Source organism: Haliotis asinina, chromosome 10 (genome assembly GCF_037392515.1).
Source record: "Haliotis asinina isolate JCU_RB_2024 chromosome 10, JCU_Hal_asi_v2, whole genome shotgun sequence".
In the NCBI taxonomy this organism is placed as follows: Eukaryota; Metazoa; Mollusca; class Gastropoda; order Lepetellida; family Haliotidae; genus Haliotis; species Haliotis asinina.
The window spans coordinates 42292699-42308369 of NC_090289.1; the positions used below are offsets into that span (position 1 = coordinate 42292699).

Sequence of the window (15671 nt, forward strand, 5' to 3'; positions counted from 1 at the left end):
TTCATTACATCCTGTTAAGCTTTAGACAATAACGAGGCAATATACATGATGTATTGTGCATTGTGAGCCCCAAGTGGCTTTGCTAAGCAAGATAATTTTTTTCAGGTTGTTGTGAAATAGATAACACCAATCTTCTGCAATATTTACAAAACCAAACTTGTGAGTTTATACTGCAATGTTTTCCCCTATGATTAAATGACATAAAATCAGATATATGGAAATACTGTGTCAGCAACAGAAGCAACTCAACTTCAAGCAACTGTCTTGAAAGAATAACATTACCAGACACTTGAAGGAAATGGAGAAATCAATAAAGCAAATTGTCTGCATGATCAAAGAAACGTTTGCACTCATAATGTTTCTTCAGGACGCAAACATCTGAGCAACCATCTCCAGAGAAGCTGAAATATTATGGATAAGAAATAAACTGTATATCATCAATGCATAAATAATTATAGTCCTGGAAAGGGAAGTGTCTGTGCTTGAGAATACTGATCATAATATACTGATCATTATATACTGATCATAACATACTGATCATAATAATACAGTGTACTTTTATCTGCAAATTGTAGGAATGGCGGGTTCTACCAGAAGGCAGGACTTACCCTTTTTGAGAACACTTAGAGTGATCACCGATTTTTTTATATAATTACATGCATGCATGTATACAAACATTTATACAGCGCAGATATCCAGTATAACTGCTCAAGGGCGTTTTGCGTTCCCTTGATCATTGATGTCCATCACAACGGCAAATCATATTTTCAATCACAAGTCCCTGGGTATCATACAACTCTTGCTGTCCTCTAACTCTTAACTTCTAACTGAGTTAATATGGCTTTCCCATCCTTACGAGGTACCCATTCACAGCTGGGTGGACCGGGACACATAGTCACAGTACTTTGTCCAAGTTCACTGCACGTTGCTGTACCCACAACTAGGTGTACCCACAAAAGGTCTACTGCCAAATTACCACGTACTCATACACCTCCACTGTTGGGTGAAATCAAGACACATTTTAAATAATCCTGTGAGTAAGTATAATTTTACGCAGGTGTTAGCACTATTCCAGCAATATCATGACCAATGGCATCACACACTGTACCCATGTTGGGGATCGAACCCAGGTCTTTAGCATGCCGAGCGAACACTTTAACTACTTGGCTACTCCACCGCTGCACTGGAGTAACAGCAACTAAATGAGCTAACATGAAGTCACACACCAAAAGAAAATCTCAAAAACCTACTGGCTAGCAAGGTTTAGTTGTACACTGCATATAAAAAGTATGAAGTCACTCTGCTCTTTGAGATGAGGACAAAATAATAATAATAATAATAATAATAGGCTATTTACTGTAAACATACTGTTTTATTTCCGCGCCTTTAAATTTTCATGAGCGATGGTCACTAAACCTTTTTGCGCCTTATTTTTGTGAGGTGCTAGTTGACATGCATTGGAAATTATCACAGCCGTTAGCAAAAAAAATGATAACAAGGTCATTTTACTCCAGCTGATCAGACCTTAACTCTCTCCACGTGGCGCTCTACTTCAGGGTTTCAAATTGTGGTAATTTCTATGGATACTGAAGAAAATAAATATACTTCCATAATTAAAATACTGACAAATATAATACAGTATAAATACCTGAGATATAGGCCTAATGGATACTTTAATTGGCCACGTTCTTCAAGCTAGATGCAGAATATTGATCGATAAATCTCTTATTCAGCCATGAAAAGACTGGTCACGAGACCGGTCATTCAGACAATCACTGAAGCACTGAAGAAATCATGTTTGACTACACTGACAACGTGCTTGTACCATACACAAAGAAAGTGAAGAAAGAACTAAGTCTACCCACGAAACAAAAATCTCTGTTGGTATCTGATATCTAGGTTGAACACAGATGTGAAACATTTCTAGATAAACTTAAAAAAAAAGAACTTTGTTATTAAATTCATCCAGCTGGATGTACTGGGGAACTTCAACCATTAGACTTGTCTGTGAATGGTGATTTCAAGTCCGCCATAAACTCTGAATTCACACAGTGGTATGAAGGTAGTCGCCAAATGCAAGACAAACATCAATGAAACAATAGATTTGCGAATCAGTATTATGAAGCCTGTACATGAAAGGTGAATTGTGAAATGTCTTGACATGCTGTCCAAACAAAAAGACATTGTTTTCAGGGGTTGGTGAAAAGCTAATCTGTTGTAAAAACTATTAGTAAGAGGATCGGTAAGTGATACATGTTAATCTAGATTAGCTCAGCAGTGACACGTGAATGAGCAATGACACTTGTATTGTAAGCGAACAAAATGAAAAGATCCGGAGTCACTACATACAAGTAAAGAAGAGAGATTAGACTAGATAAGCTAATTTGTAGAGGTATGTCTTTAGTTGGTTCCTGAAAAAGGAGAAATCAGTACAGAGGTGGAGATGCTGAGGAAGATTGTTCCATTCTACAGCTGCAGAGTAGGAGAAGGTTCGGCATCCATGTAAGGTTGATCGTACTTTGGGGACTTTCAGGAGTTTGTTACTCTGAGAAAGCAATGATCGAGAAGGCAAATATGGAGTGAGAATACTGGAGAGGTAGTCTGGAGCAGGGCAAGAGAGACAATGAAACAGAATGCAAAAACAAGGTGACAACTGGGTAGAGACAAAACAGTCATTGAAAGTGTTGCACATTGTAAGTAAAACTGACCTGGCATGCCAACAAGAAACATTGAGAAAGCCAAACAAGGTTTAACTCTAAGTGGCACTGTCAGTCATGACAGTCTGGTAGAGGAATCTGCCATATATCATGTATATCATGCTGTAGTTCTTAAATTTGAAATAAACATGTAATTTGTTAGTTGATTTCTTGTCCCAGACGTATGTCATGGTTTATTTGAAAATTGTCATAACCTCAAATCTGCATTCTGTAAGCCATATTAACATCTATAAGTGCCTACTGACAAAGCCGTATCAAGAATTAAGACATCTCAGGATTAGTCTTCACATCTAAGACTGGCAATAACCATCTTGTTGGGGAGATTTCACAGGCTGCTTTGTTCACAGTACCCATGGTCCATGTGATGCCACCAAAGCTGGCTTCACAGTGACTGAATTAATTGGCCTCACCACCCATGCCATTAAGTTGCCTGTATAACAAGAATAGATGAGGACCAATAGAACATGGAACCCAAGTGAAGCAAGATTCATACTACGAAAAGTGAGAAAGATTCCCATAAAATATTGACATTTGGAAATATAACCAGATTACCAAATTAGTTTCACTGAATATTTTTGTTTGTTGAAGCGCAAATAGTTTTCTAACCTGAAGATAATATGATACAGAGATATTTATCACAAGTCCAAATGTTCGTGAATTTTGGCCCTCACTCTATAATTTATAAAGCCTCATGCTCATCATCCTCGATATCTCCAGGGTCTACGTTCCGAAAAGTCTCCACTATACCCTGGACGCATCTACGGGTCGGCCCGATAATTTTATTACCTCCTTTTGCTGACTCCGCTTTCTCACAGTAGCCAATCAGAGTGGTCGCCGTTGTAACTTAACTTGCCAGTGTCAACAAAGGCAGCATTTGCAACTGCGAAGGTTTGCTCGCCATACGACTCAATATTTGGGGAAATCATACATGCAACTTTATAGGTCTGAAACCTTTTTTAAAACATATGCAAGAAATCCATCTAATACTTTCAGAGAACCTATGCATGGTTTGTTTTCCAAGTTTAATCGATGCATCCAGGGTATAGTGGAGACTTTTCGGAACGTATACCCTGGAGATATCGAGGATGCATACTCATATGAAATCATACAAACTGATCAATAATTCTTCATTAACACACAAGTTTCAACAGGTCTCAAAATCTCTGGTTTTGAGCTGACCATGATACCTCAACATGCACGTATAGAATATTATTTGAACATAAAAAGGAGAAAAAAATGGTGGCGATTATTCAGATGACTATCATCAAATGATAGGACAAAATACAATATGGCAAGCCGCCAAAGCTGCCTCTTTGCACTGTTGTCCAGTCAGTCCAGCCCATTCAAGAGGGCAGGCATTGATCACTGGCCACAACCTTGTCAATAAGACCTGTTACAATATTTACCACTCTCTCCTGAACCCAACATCAATTCACATAAACAAACATGATTTCCACATAAACAGTGGCATTTGGATGGACCTGTATTTGATGACAAGATAGCGTGGACGTTCAACTTGTATGTTGCCATGGCTACATTAATAGCAATGTATCAGTTTTACTTTATAAAACCATTATCAGACAAGTGATGGCTGATACTGTAAATGCATGATACATATTTACAATGCCTTACAAAATTCATTATTGAAGTCAACACAATTCTACTACAAGTCATGAAATGGCTGAAATCTGCCGATGTACCTCCAGATACTCACTCACTCACTCACTCACTCACTCACTCACTCACTCACTGATTACTACCACAAATACAGAGATTCCAGGTATCCATCATCAGAAGATAAATATGATCAAGTGCTTGTGAAATCATTTGTCCATTTCAAATAAAAATTGTTGACATCAACATAAAATAGTACATTCTGCACGTTGCAAGGTGACATGAATAGTCTAACTTTCACGGACATGCAAAATCTCCATCTACTTTATAAGATCCCAGGGTTTGCAAGTAGTGTTTCAAAGTAAGAGGACATTGGGTCCTGTAAGTTTCAGATGTCTGTCTGACCATCTGAAAATTCACAGGACCGACAGAATAAAATTAAACACATATTTCAGACTTGAAATGTCTTTTGATTGGCACTGAAGTTATTAACATTATATAACAAGAAACATACATTTTATGAACAGCAAAGAAGAGTCACATGACACAATTACCAACTTCAGGCAAAGTCAATGTGAAATATTCAGTCAGACTCTGGATCAAGCAGGTTGGTGACTTCTATCTGACCCTAGGCGAATCTGCCGGATTTGTCAAAGGGTCAGATGCTATTCGTGAACACTGCGATCACACGGAACTGTCACAAGCCCTTCCTCAACTTTATCCATTTTATTTTGAACATTGCCATGGCCCCAAGGTCAAAATTCCCAGTAAAAAGGGAAAAGAAATTCTCATTCATTCTTATTTGTCATCCCTATTATCATGATAACTGCTGGCTTCATTCCTTGATATAGAGGGATGGAATTATCATCAATTCACCATTAAAATACAATTGCACGAACTCTTTTCCCTGCATCATCTGTAAAGCAGAGGGGTTTGCAAATACCTGTCGTTCACAAAGATAACATCATTTCAATAAAACCTGAATTACAGGAAAGCTAAACTGTTCTCAGTGCTTTGAGTATATGATTTATTAATAAGGCGCCATAGAAATGCTCATTTATTACTATTATTATTATCAATCAAACAATGATACACAATTACTGAGTACAACTATTGAATAGGTAAACTTGTAAAAATCAAAATCTGCTAAGTCACTGAATACCCTAATGATACAAATCACTAAAGCCATGCGCTTAATAAATTTCTGTTTGTACATATTGTATTTATAGATTCCATACGATACATTCCTACATCTGTCAGCATGTCTGCAAGTTCCAGCATAAGCACGTCTCCAAGCACTACGCACATCATAATTCCACTCTTCATCAGTTATATAGGACACATATTCTGATGAATATATAACCCTCACTGATTATAACCATACAATTACACCATGACTGTATAGCACACCTGTTTCATGGTTTAAAAATAGGCAGATACCATACAATATGTGAGGTCTCCTGGCCCACAGGCAAACTGTAGCACAAATGGAATTATGCAGCATAGAGAAAATGACCAGTCTTCTTACATGCAAGCGAAACCAGCAAAGGTTGGCTACATAGTTTCCTCGCTTTGGTCCGGTAAATATTTTTCATGTCAAAATAAAATATCGCCATCATCAAAGGTACACTCCTATTTCCTCACTGGGTTGTGCTCTCAGATTTCCAACCCCATATTTAATAATTACTCACGTGAAGTATGTTTTATTCAACATTTTAAGAGCAACATGAGACATGAGACCATTCTTCACCTCCATTACCCTTGCCAGCTATTTAAAAGTAATAAAACAGCCTTTTATATTCTTTCAGCATTTACCACATCCAAATCAAGAAAACTACTTCCAAATGTCAAGGAATATCAGATCATCAATGTATTTCCCTATTTAACAAACTAAAACATTTTAAGTGTTTATGTATTCAGTGTTCGAAAACACAATACTAGTAGACTACTATGAGAACAAATTCAAAGCGACCCCAAATTTCATTTCGCTATAACCGTCCTTAATTATACATACTTCGACTAAAACATACAGCAACTGGCCAGAACCCTAGACTGACATCTTGTCTCTGCAATTAACATATTTTACAGAATATCAGTTCCTAAATTTCAATCATAAAATCTAAAGAGTGATAATCTACTTTCCACATATTCTAGACTAGCATGTGCTCTCTTTCTCTGAAGCAGTTTGTTACTGCAGACAAATGAAAACCAAATCATCTTCTCTCCCTGAAAGCTTATGATACTGTAGATGTATTTTGATGAATAATTTATAGACAACTGTCATGGTTCTGCAAGGTATCAGACAATCTTTTCTTAATCAAGTTAACATTAATATTTAGACTAAAAACATCTCACCCTAATCACACATCTCCTGAATATCCATACTGAATAGAAGCATTTACATTATCTGATTTCTCGACTTATATATACCCAAATCCAGTTTGGGTTTATTTTCCTATTCTGTTATTTTTTTCTGTTTTGGTGTATATGAGTTCAGTTTTGATGATTTGTTCACCTTTAGTAAGGTAGGCCTGAAGAAGACAGTTCAATGTCTAATATCCTTCATAAATGTGACATGTCACTGATTTAATTAGTGAAAATCCATTGCTATGTTTATGTCTTACGCACAAACTGGTATAAGAGTAAGCATGATAAGTTTGAAGTTTATAAACTGGGCAAACAATGTCCAAATGAGAAAACAACAATTCCAAGGCAATGAAAACAGAAAACCCATCAAACGTGAATCAATAAATGAAAGAGGTGTCGTGGATTTATTTACACGCTGCTGAGGCTGTTGCCACAACCACTAGACATGTAAGACTTTTTGCACAGTTCGACTGAGGGCCTGTTGTCCTTGTCTTGGAGCCTCCATCCCCTCCAAAAAACATGGTTCATTTTCTTTCAAATTCAGTGATGGAACTTACCAGCTGATCCATATTTGGGGGAGAATTCACAGCAGGTCACACCAAGATCATGGCCATCTAGTTCATATGCTAGCTCCCGCCCGTGTCCAAATTTGGCATCCCACACACGCAGATGTCCATCTGTGCTCCCCGACACAACAAAGTAGCTGTCTGGAGTAAAGGCACAAGCTGCAACCATCTCATCATGACCCGAGAAACACCTGCGGGAAACAAAATACATGATTGTAATTGTTGTTAATATCACAGCAGCATTGTTCCAGCTACTGTAAATCACATCATCTTTTAGACTTTATATTTGTTAGAATGGTGACCAAAAGACGTTTTTGCATCATGATATTTCCGCAACATGCCTAATTCCCAAAAATAAAGAGCAACTGAAAGTTCTACCTAAAGTAAGTCCAATCCCCAATCTCATATTCAAGGTTGCCGCTAATCTTGAAGTGAGCTCAGTAGAATACCGCCACGTGTATGCAGTCAGTGACACACATGCTGCATACGTCAGAGAAGCTTAAACCTTTATAGACCATGACATCATCAAATCTTCTGATCTCCAGATAAGCATGATAAGGGTAATGAAACATATCAATGCTCACTGAATGGTGTCGGCCTATCAGATGGTCTCTAAAAAACTGTCTAGTTCTGTTGTTGATTATTTGAACTGGTGAATAATAAAGAAACTGGTGAATAATAAAGAGATAACGATTCTTTATTGCATTTCAGTTTTTCACCAGGAAATTGCGTCATGATATATTTATGAGGTCAAGTCCTTCGCAATTTTCACAAAAATATCATGCTTGCAAGAATTTCATGATTTACAGTATATGGTGTCAGTTTATGTTGGGACCTAAAAATCCTGTGATTGACATCACGAACATAGATCTATACCATGGGATATGATGACATACATCAACCAAAAATGCCTCTTTGCTGATGCATAAAAATACCATGTATAAAGCCCCATGAAGGTGTGGTGTAGAGTAGGCTCTCAGCAAATCATGCTTCTGACTCAATCATCTACAGAACGCCGCCATATAGCTGGAATACTGCTGAGTGTGGCGTAAAACTAAACTCACTCACTCACCATGTGTAAATGCTACATGGCAACAGAGCGAGTGAGCAAACGTTGCTTTAGTTAAAGCGACATCAGTAACAGTACAACAGATGTTCAAACATTAGGATCACAAAAATAAAGACTTAGATTTGATTTCTTGTACAATTAAATTGTTAACGAATTTGGACTTGGATCAGGCCTCAGACCTCACAATCAGTGATTTGTAGGGTAGTAACGATCCATCAAACTATCAATGGTTTGCAACTGTTGAGTCTCCAATAGCAATTTATCAATAATAGAAATGAAAAACTATCGATGCATCAGTATGTGTGACTATTGATAGTTTAGTAATTAACTTCTGTTGATAAATGTGCAGTGAAAAAAAACAGATGTTTGGGTGCAGACTTGCACCTTTATTGAGTTTATGTTTGAACTATTTACTTGGTCTGGGATTCAAGTTTCTTGTCAGTTATTAAAGAGACTGAAACTACTCCAAGTTTCAACGTGTTTTTCTATCACTTATAAACATGACTCAGGCACAGGGCAAGTGACTTAAAGAAAGTAACTTGTCCTGACTAATTTTCCACTTGCCCTGATTTTATGACACAACGAGCAATGGTAATGTTTACTGGACTATTTATCGAAGTGTGATAATTTCAATCTTGACTAGCTCTACCTTATAACTATAATTATTAATTAGCTCATTTTGAGCAGATAGGAAACTAACTCCAAGATTATTTGCAGTTTGGAACTATAAGTAGAAATTATCTAGTAGATACAATTGTTCGATTACCTGAAATGACAACTGACTTGTCCCGGGTGTCGGGCGATGGGATTTTTGAACCCCTGATGACTATATAAAATTATAAAGTACATGACTGATAAACTATACATTCATCAGAGAAATAACTTCAAATGACAAGAAGAATAAACAATTGCAATAGTACTGCAATAGTTGTTCGCAATAGTTGTTTTTCCCTCTATACTCACCCTTGTAACATGAATCCCGCAAGAGGACTCAGGAAGTTTCAGCAGCTACAAAGGCATAGTAGGTATTTGGAAACAATGTGAAACTGGGACAAAAATCTGAAAATAATTTTATCACTGCCTCAAAACCATTTTTTAAAGCTATAAAAGTTACTTACTTGAGGAGTTTGCGAGAAGAAACTTCCCAAAGGCACAAAGTATTGTCATCTCCACCAGACACTATCTGAGAAGAATCGGGAGAAAAGTGACACACACGGATTCCATTTTTACTCGGATGTTGGATGACCCCAACTTGATCCCCCGTTTTGACATCCCACAGTATCAACTTCCCGTCTGTAGAACACGAAGCCAAGGTGGTTCCGAAAGGTGAAAACACACAACAGTTAACATAATAGGCATGTCCTAGCAGGGGAGATGATGGGAGCTCGGAGAAGTCTTCCGTGCTCCATATCCGGACCGTCTTGTCTCCAGAACATGTGGCAAGTTTGTCGTGGGTAAAGGCTACACAGTTTACATCTGAACCATGGGAGGTGATCGTATGAATTAAACTTGCAACCATATTCGCCATATCGTTGTTACCTGTTCACACAGAAACAAGAGAATGATATATCTAATAATGTAACAATAATAATTGATATCTAAAGAAGTTAAGTGTCTAGGCATTCTCTTCCCACAGTGCACGTGGTTACTTGTCATATCTTAATACGTAGGAAGATATGACAAGTAACCTCTGTGGGAAGAGAATGGTACCTAGGAGACATCAAAAGAAGAAAGAAAGAAAACATCATTAGATTTGGTGAGTTTCAGTTCAGAAAGTGGACAGTCGCAGAACTGGCTGCTACAGTCTGAGAAAGCATGATCAGATATCTTTTGTGGACAAAAGCAGACGTAATGCAAGTATTCAGTTACATTAACCATGTTAACTTTGATTTTTAGAGTAATCAACACTTGTTAATTAACTGTTATCACTATCAGTGACACTTACAGGAGTGTAACTGTCTTGAAGATTACTGAAATTATTTGCCCTACACCTATACAATATCAATAGGGACTGAAAATACCAACAGTATTGTTGTTAGTTTCAATATCACAGTTGCAATAAGTTCGAATCATAGCATAAAATCTGATAATTTCAAATCTTGGCATGGATTACAGGTACTTAACATGCTTAAGATGAGACTTTAACCGAGGTTGAGTTTGCCACTGGAAAAGGACAATAATTTATTCACTTCCAAAAGACTGTTTAATATTATCAAGTCTTAAATCCAGTTTACTAATATCGCAATAGCAACTGACAGTCACAGCAATACCATTGCTAAAGAGTAGGCAACTACTGGAAAACCACTGCAAGAGTAGACATAGCTCTAATAGTCACCTCTTATCAATCATTTATCTATCAACAGTAACATGGGTTTAGAAGGCATGCTGCTCCCCTAGATGATGTCAGTAAACATTAATTACTATCATATATCAGGAACTGACTCACCAGTGGAAAAAGATGAAATATCAGTTTTAGCTGCTTTAATTTTGTCCAGTTCTATAAAGTCTCTAATTTTCTGTGTAAACATGTTTAACAAAATGAACATGTCATGCACCTTTTGTAAGTACAGAAATGGCCGAATTAGATATATCAGTGACTACCTAAAGATGATTTAACCAATAAACCGTGGAATTGGTCACATTTCTGATACTGTATAGTCTTTATGGCTAAAAACAACAACAGTAGTGATCAAAATATATGCAAATTGCTGGTCCATGTAATTCCAAACGTTATATAAAATCTACAGGAAAACTGATCTGCATTTCCTAAGCAAGACTGGGAACAATGAAACATCATCATTTGCAGAGATCCCAATACATGAAGCTACATGTTTGGAGTTTTTACCTATCTCTATATCGTATATGATGGGTTAAAGAAATAATTTCCTCCGTTCAACAGTTACTCTTAATTTGCTAGCCTATACATCAAGTCTTTGATTCAGCTCTACAATGCCTAGGGAAAGATTGGTATTTTGCCTGTGACTTCTAGAGCAAACGGAAGACTGAAAGTCACATTTGACATAAATACTAAAAATGATTAGATTTAATGTAAATGTATGTATAATATAACCATGATGCAACAATGATTAACAAGGTTCAAACCTGCTACTTTGAGGTATCCCCCAATCACATGATAAATCCAGTCTAAATATCAATCTGTTACTGGCCAACGGATTTGTCGGAACTTCAGTCCATGTAGAGATCTCCAAACTGACAGTCAATTCAAAACAGGGATATTTTCCCCAGTTCCTTTTCAAACTGCCAACTGCACCAGTCTTTCGGAATAAATCACAGGCTCTCCCCACAGTAGTAATATCAGCACTGATCTCGGCCTGCAAGTGCTATCATAAGCGTTACTCGACTATCGATTTCTTGTGGAAGAGTGAGATTCGATGAAGCTTAGGCTTTACTGGAACCCTAATGCCCCGTTAGAGCCTCAACTGGTCGAATTCCTCATCGACTACTTTTTGTCATCACCTAACAACACCGAAATGTCATCGACTCCTGGGAAAGTGACGAAAGGGCGAGATGACAGAATGTCAACACAACAAATGATACTCAAAAAACATGTTGACCCATAGTTTTCGTAGAAGTCCTTCGCCCATTAAAAGTGGTTCATCCCACTCACACCCATTCCGAATGTAACCATATGATTGTCATGTCCGAACTAAACCCTGTGGTCATAGAAAAATACTATTTTTACACTACCTTTCCGCGATAGTTTAGCTTGTGTCGGCCATCTTGTTTGCCAAGGTCATGTGATCATAAGGTCACATGACTATTTCGAAATCACTTGTGCAACACTCAACAGAACTTGGCCGCGCATAACATTAAACCTGCATTTTAACGTTTGAGTCCTCGTTTGTTAACACATATTTAATTCAAACAGAATGTACACTACATCATTAATATATCAGAGTTAGTATGATACATGTCTTATCAATTCATAAAGGAGACATATTATTACTGACACCAGAGACCATGTTATATCTGTTATATGGTCTCTTCTGACTCTTAATATATTTTTAAAACTTTTTAGCCGTGAGTTTAAACAGGGAGACTATATCGAGATGTTGTAGATAATCCCCGGTTTAAAGAAACTCTAGAGAAGTAAGGCCCACGGAAAACCATTATATGGATTAATTTGTAGATGCACCCGTGTTTCTTTCACAAACTGGATGCATATATAACTGTTTAAAACCTTGAGAAATGCAAATAACTGATCTGATCAGGGAGTTTATATAGAGATTATATAGTGATTGTAGATTATCCCTGATTTGAGTAACAATCCGCATTTGTAGGCCAATTTCCTTTCCTTTGTTCGAAACGTCAGCAAACGATTCAGTAATGTGTTTTTCGATAACATCCTCTGTGTCACGCTGCAGTGTCAGGAACTAGTCTTTTAGTTCTTCCAAAAATGACCTTGAACAGGTAGGTAGTTCCAGAGACCATACATTCTTATCTCTGTATTGTGCGTAGCATCGTTTGCCAAGTGAGCGAATACCCGATTATATAAGGCACATTTAAAGTAATGAGTCCACTCATATGTTTACTGAATTCTGTTCTTCATTACGAATTGATGTTGATATTGCCGATGAAAAGTTATCAGATATACTTATTTCCTGTGGAGAAAAGGCAGGTTCATTATGTGTAGGGCCAAGAAGAGGTATAGAAAAAAAGTCAACCGTTGTGGTTTGATGCAGAATGTTTAAATTAAAGACTAAGAAGTATTACCTCTTAAACAAGCTCAGAACATTTAAATGTGATGGGAATCTAAAAAAAATACTTGAATGCAAAATCCGAATATAAGAAGACATGTACTTTAAAACAAATATGCAAGATGAAAATGAGTAACGAAATACATGACGCTGCCAAAATTTGGTTGTACAGAATTCTGGAGAACTCTAAAGAATTATTTGAAGGGCTATGCTAGAGGAAGTGATGTAGCATCCGAAGTGTGGTACAAATACTTTCAGGGTCTTCTAAACCCAAAAGAAACAACAAAGATGAGTGAATTTGATAAATCAGTATCCGAATATTTACATTCTCGCTCGTGCTCAGATTGTAACGAGTTGCCTTTCACTCTTGCCAGGAAATCAGTGAACACGAGATTAAACAAGAACTGAACAAACTTAAGGTTGGGAAAGCTCGTAGTATGGATGGAGTATCACCTGGATTCCCGAAGAGTATAAATAAGCTCATAATTCCGTATCTTAAACTACTGTTTAATAAGATTCTAGATACTGGCGTATTTCCATGGAATAATGCATGGAATATAGGAATGATAATTTCTCTTTACAAGTCTGGAAACAAATTGGAAACCAGCAATTATAGGGGTATATCGATATTAAATATTACCGGTAAACTATTTTCTGCCATACTTGAAAAACATATCAGGATATGGCTTGATGTAAATGATTAATTATTATTTATCAGAATCCCAAGCAGGATTTCGACCTGACTATTCAGAAGTAGACAATGTATTTGTTCTTCAAGCTCTGTGTACTACTTACCTAAGAAGACCAAAGGGGCGTTTTTACTGCGCATTCATTGATTATGTGGATAGGAAGAAAATGCTGTATTAATTGATTCACAAAGGCTTAAAGGGGAAAAATAGCAATTGTATTAAAGAATTGCATTAAAATATGTATGCATCAATCAAAGCATGTATCAGAACAGACAAAGGTGGTGGTGTTAGGCAAGGATGTGTCCTTAGCCCAGTTTTATTTATTTGTATATTGAATGTGATCATGATGTATTTGTTTCTTGCGAAATTATAGATATAAATGCTTCTTCTTCTTTTTGCAGATGATATTGCTTTGTTATCTTATTCAGTTAGTGGCTTACAGAAACAATTAAATGTATTACAGTCGTATTTTACTTAAAGGGCCTTAACGGTGAAGTTCGATAAATTAAACGTGATTGTTTTTAGAAATGGTGGCATTGTAAATAAATTTGAAAAATGGACTTACTGTAATACATTTATGAAGGTAGTTTCATATTATAGATACTTAGGATTGGTGATATTTTCTAGATTATTAAGGTCTGTTGCATGTAAGCAGGTTGCACCAGAAATAAGCTCCACACATTATACCCATGTGAGGGGTCGAACCTGGATTTTCAGCATGACGAGCGAACGCTTTTACTACTAAGCTACCCCATCTCCGCACTTAATTAAGGTGACTATGCTTGTCGAAAGAGGCGACTAGCGGGATCGGGTTGTCAGGCTCGCTGACTTGGTTGACACATGTCATCGTTTCCCAATTGCGCAGGTCGATGCTCATGTTGTTGATCACTGGATTGTCTGGATTGTAGAGTAAGTGTACATACAACAAGTGGGGTGGATAGAGTAAATTGCGTACGTCACATATCCCAATGTAGTGGGTACAGAGATATAAAAAGCCTACAGTGGATTAGGTGTACATCACATATCAATATCAGTATCAGTATCAGTGGTATGTATTTGTGGTCATTCAGGGTTTGAATTCATGGACGAGAGGAAAGCATTTGGCTAAAAATACGTCCAACATTATTATTTTTTCTGGCAACAAAATCTTCGATGGAAATATGTCTTTCAAAATCTTAGCAGATAACAATACATGAGTCAGTAATTGGTTCTTACCCAAAAACCCAAACCAAATCAATTTGTTTGTCAAATGATATGCTTGGATATGTGTAGTAATCCTCTGTTCAAGTTTCTTCCAGAAAGTTTTGGTTTCCTCACAATCCCAGTATACATGGCATAAGGTCTCATCAGATCTATTACAAAAAGAACATAATGTATTGTCAACCAGAATCATCCTAAAAAGTTCTTTTTGGTATATACAATTCCATGCAGAAATCTATATTAGAAATCTAACAATTTCACATCTTTTAAATTCTTTCTGGAAGTATCAAAAATCAAACACCAATCAAAATCAATGCAAGTAAGTAATGTCTCCCGTTTTTGGCACCTGTGGGGTTTAACATTTTCAGCTAGCAATTTATCATAGAAAACCCTTGAACCTTTTCTTGGGGCTATGAAATGCGTTTGGAGAGAATTTATGGCTAGGTCATTTGTGTTTATATATCCATGTTCCTTTATAGCCTTCTCCAAGATTCAGGTAAAATATACATATTCAAGATCCATATACCTCTTATACTAAATTTATCCTTCAAATGTTCAAAGGATATAAATCCATGTTCATCACATAGATCCTTGATTGTCAAGTCTTTTTTGGCCCAGTGTCTAATAATGTGGTTTCAGTTTTTGAAATTGTTATTCAACCATAGGGGCTGGGATAAGATTTCATTAATTTTCTCAGCATCAATATTATTTTTGGTACAATATAATGTCCA

At 36.8% G+C, this 15671-nt stretch overlaps 1 protein-coding gene across 1 annotated transcript in view; it reads right to left on the reverse strand.

The window, feature by feature from the left end:
• The window catches only part of LOC137298963 (WD repeat, SAM and U-box domain-containing protein 1-like), a 34825-nt gene extending 22738 nt beyond the window's left edge, over positions 1 to 12087 (reverse strand). The window contains exons 1-3 of the mRNA XM_067831391.1: positions 12042 to 12087; positions 9452 to 9872; positions 7256 to 7455 (exon numbers count right to left, since the gene is read on the reverse strand). Of these exons, the coding sequence (XP_067687492.1) occupies positions 7256 to 7455; positions 9452 to 9861 (610 nt within the window). The 5' untranslated portion in view covers positions 9862 to 9872; positions 12042 to 12087. The remainder of the gene's footprint in view (positions 1 to 7255; positions 7456 to 9451; positions 9873 to 12041) is intronic.
• Positions 12088 to 15671: the final 3584 nt, after the last annotated feature.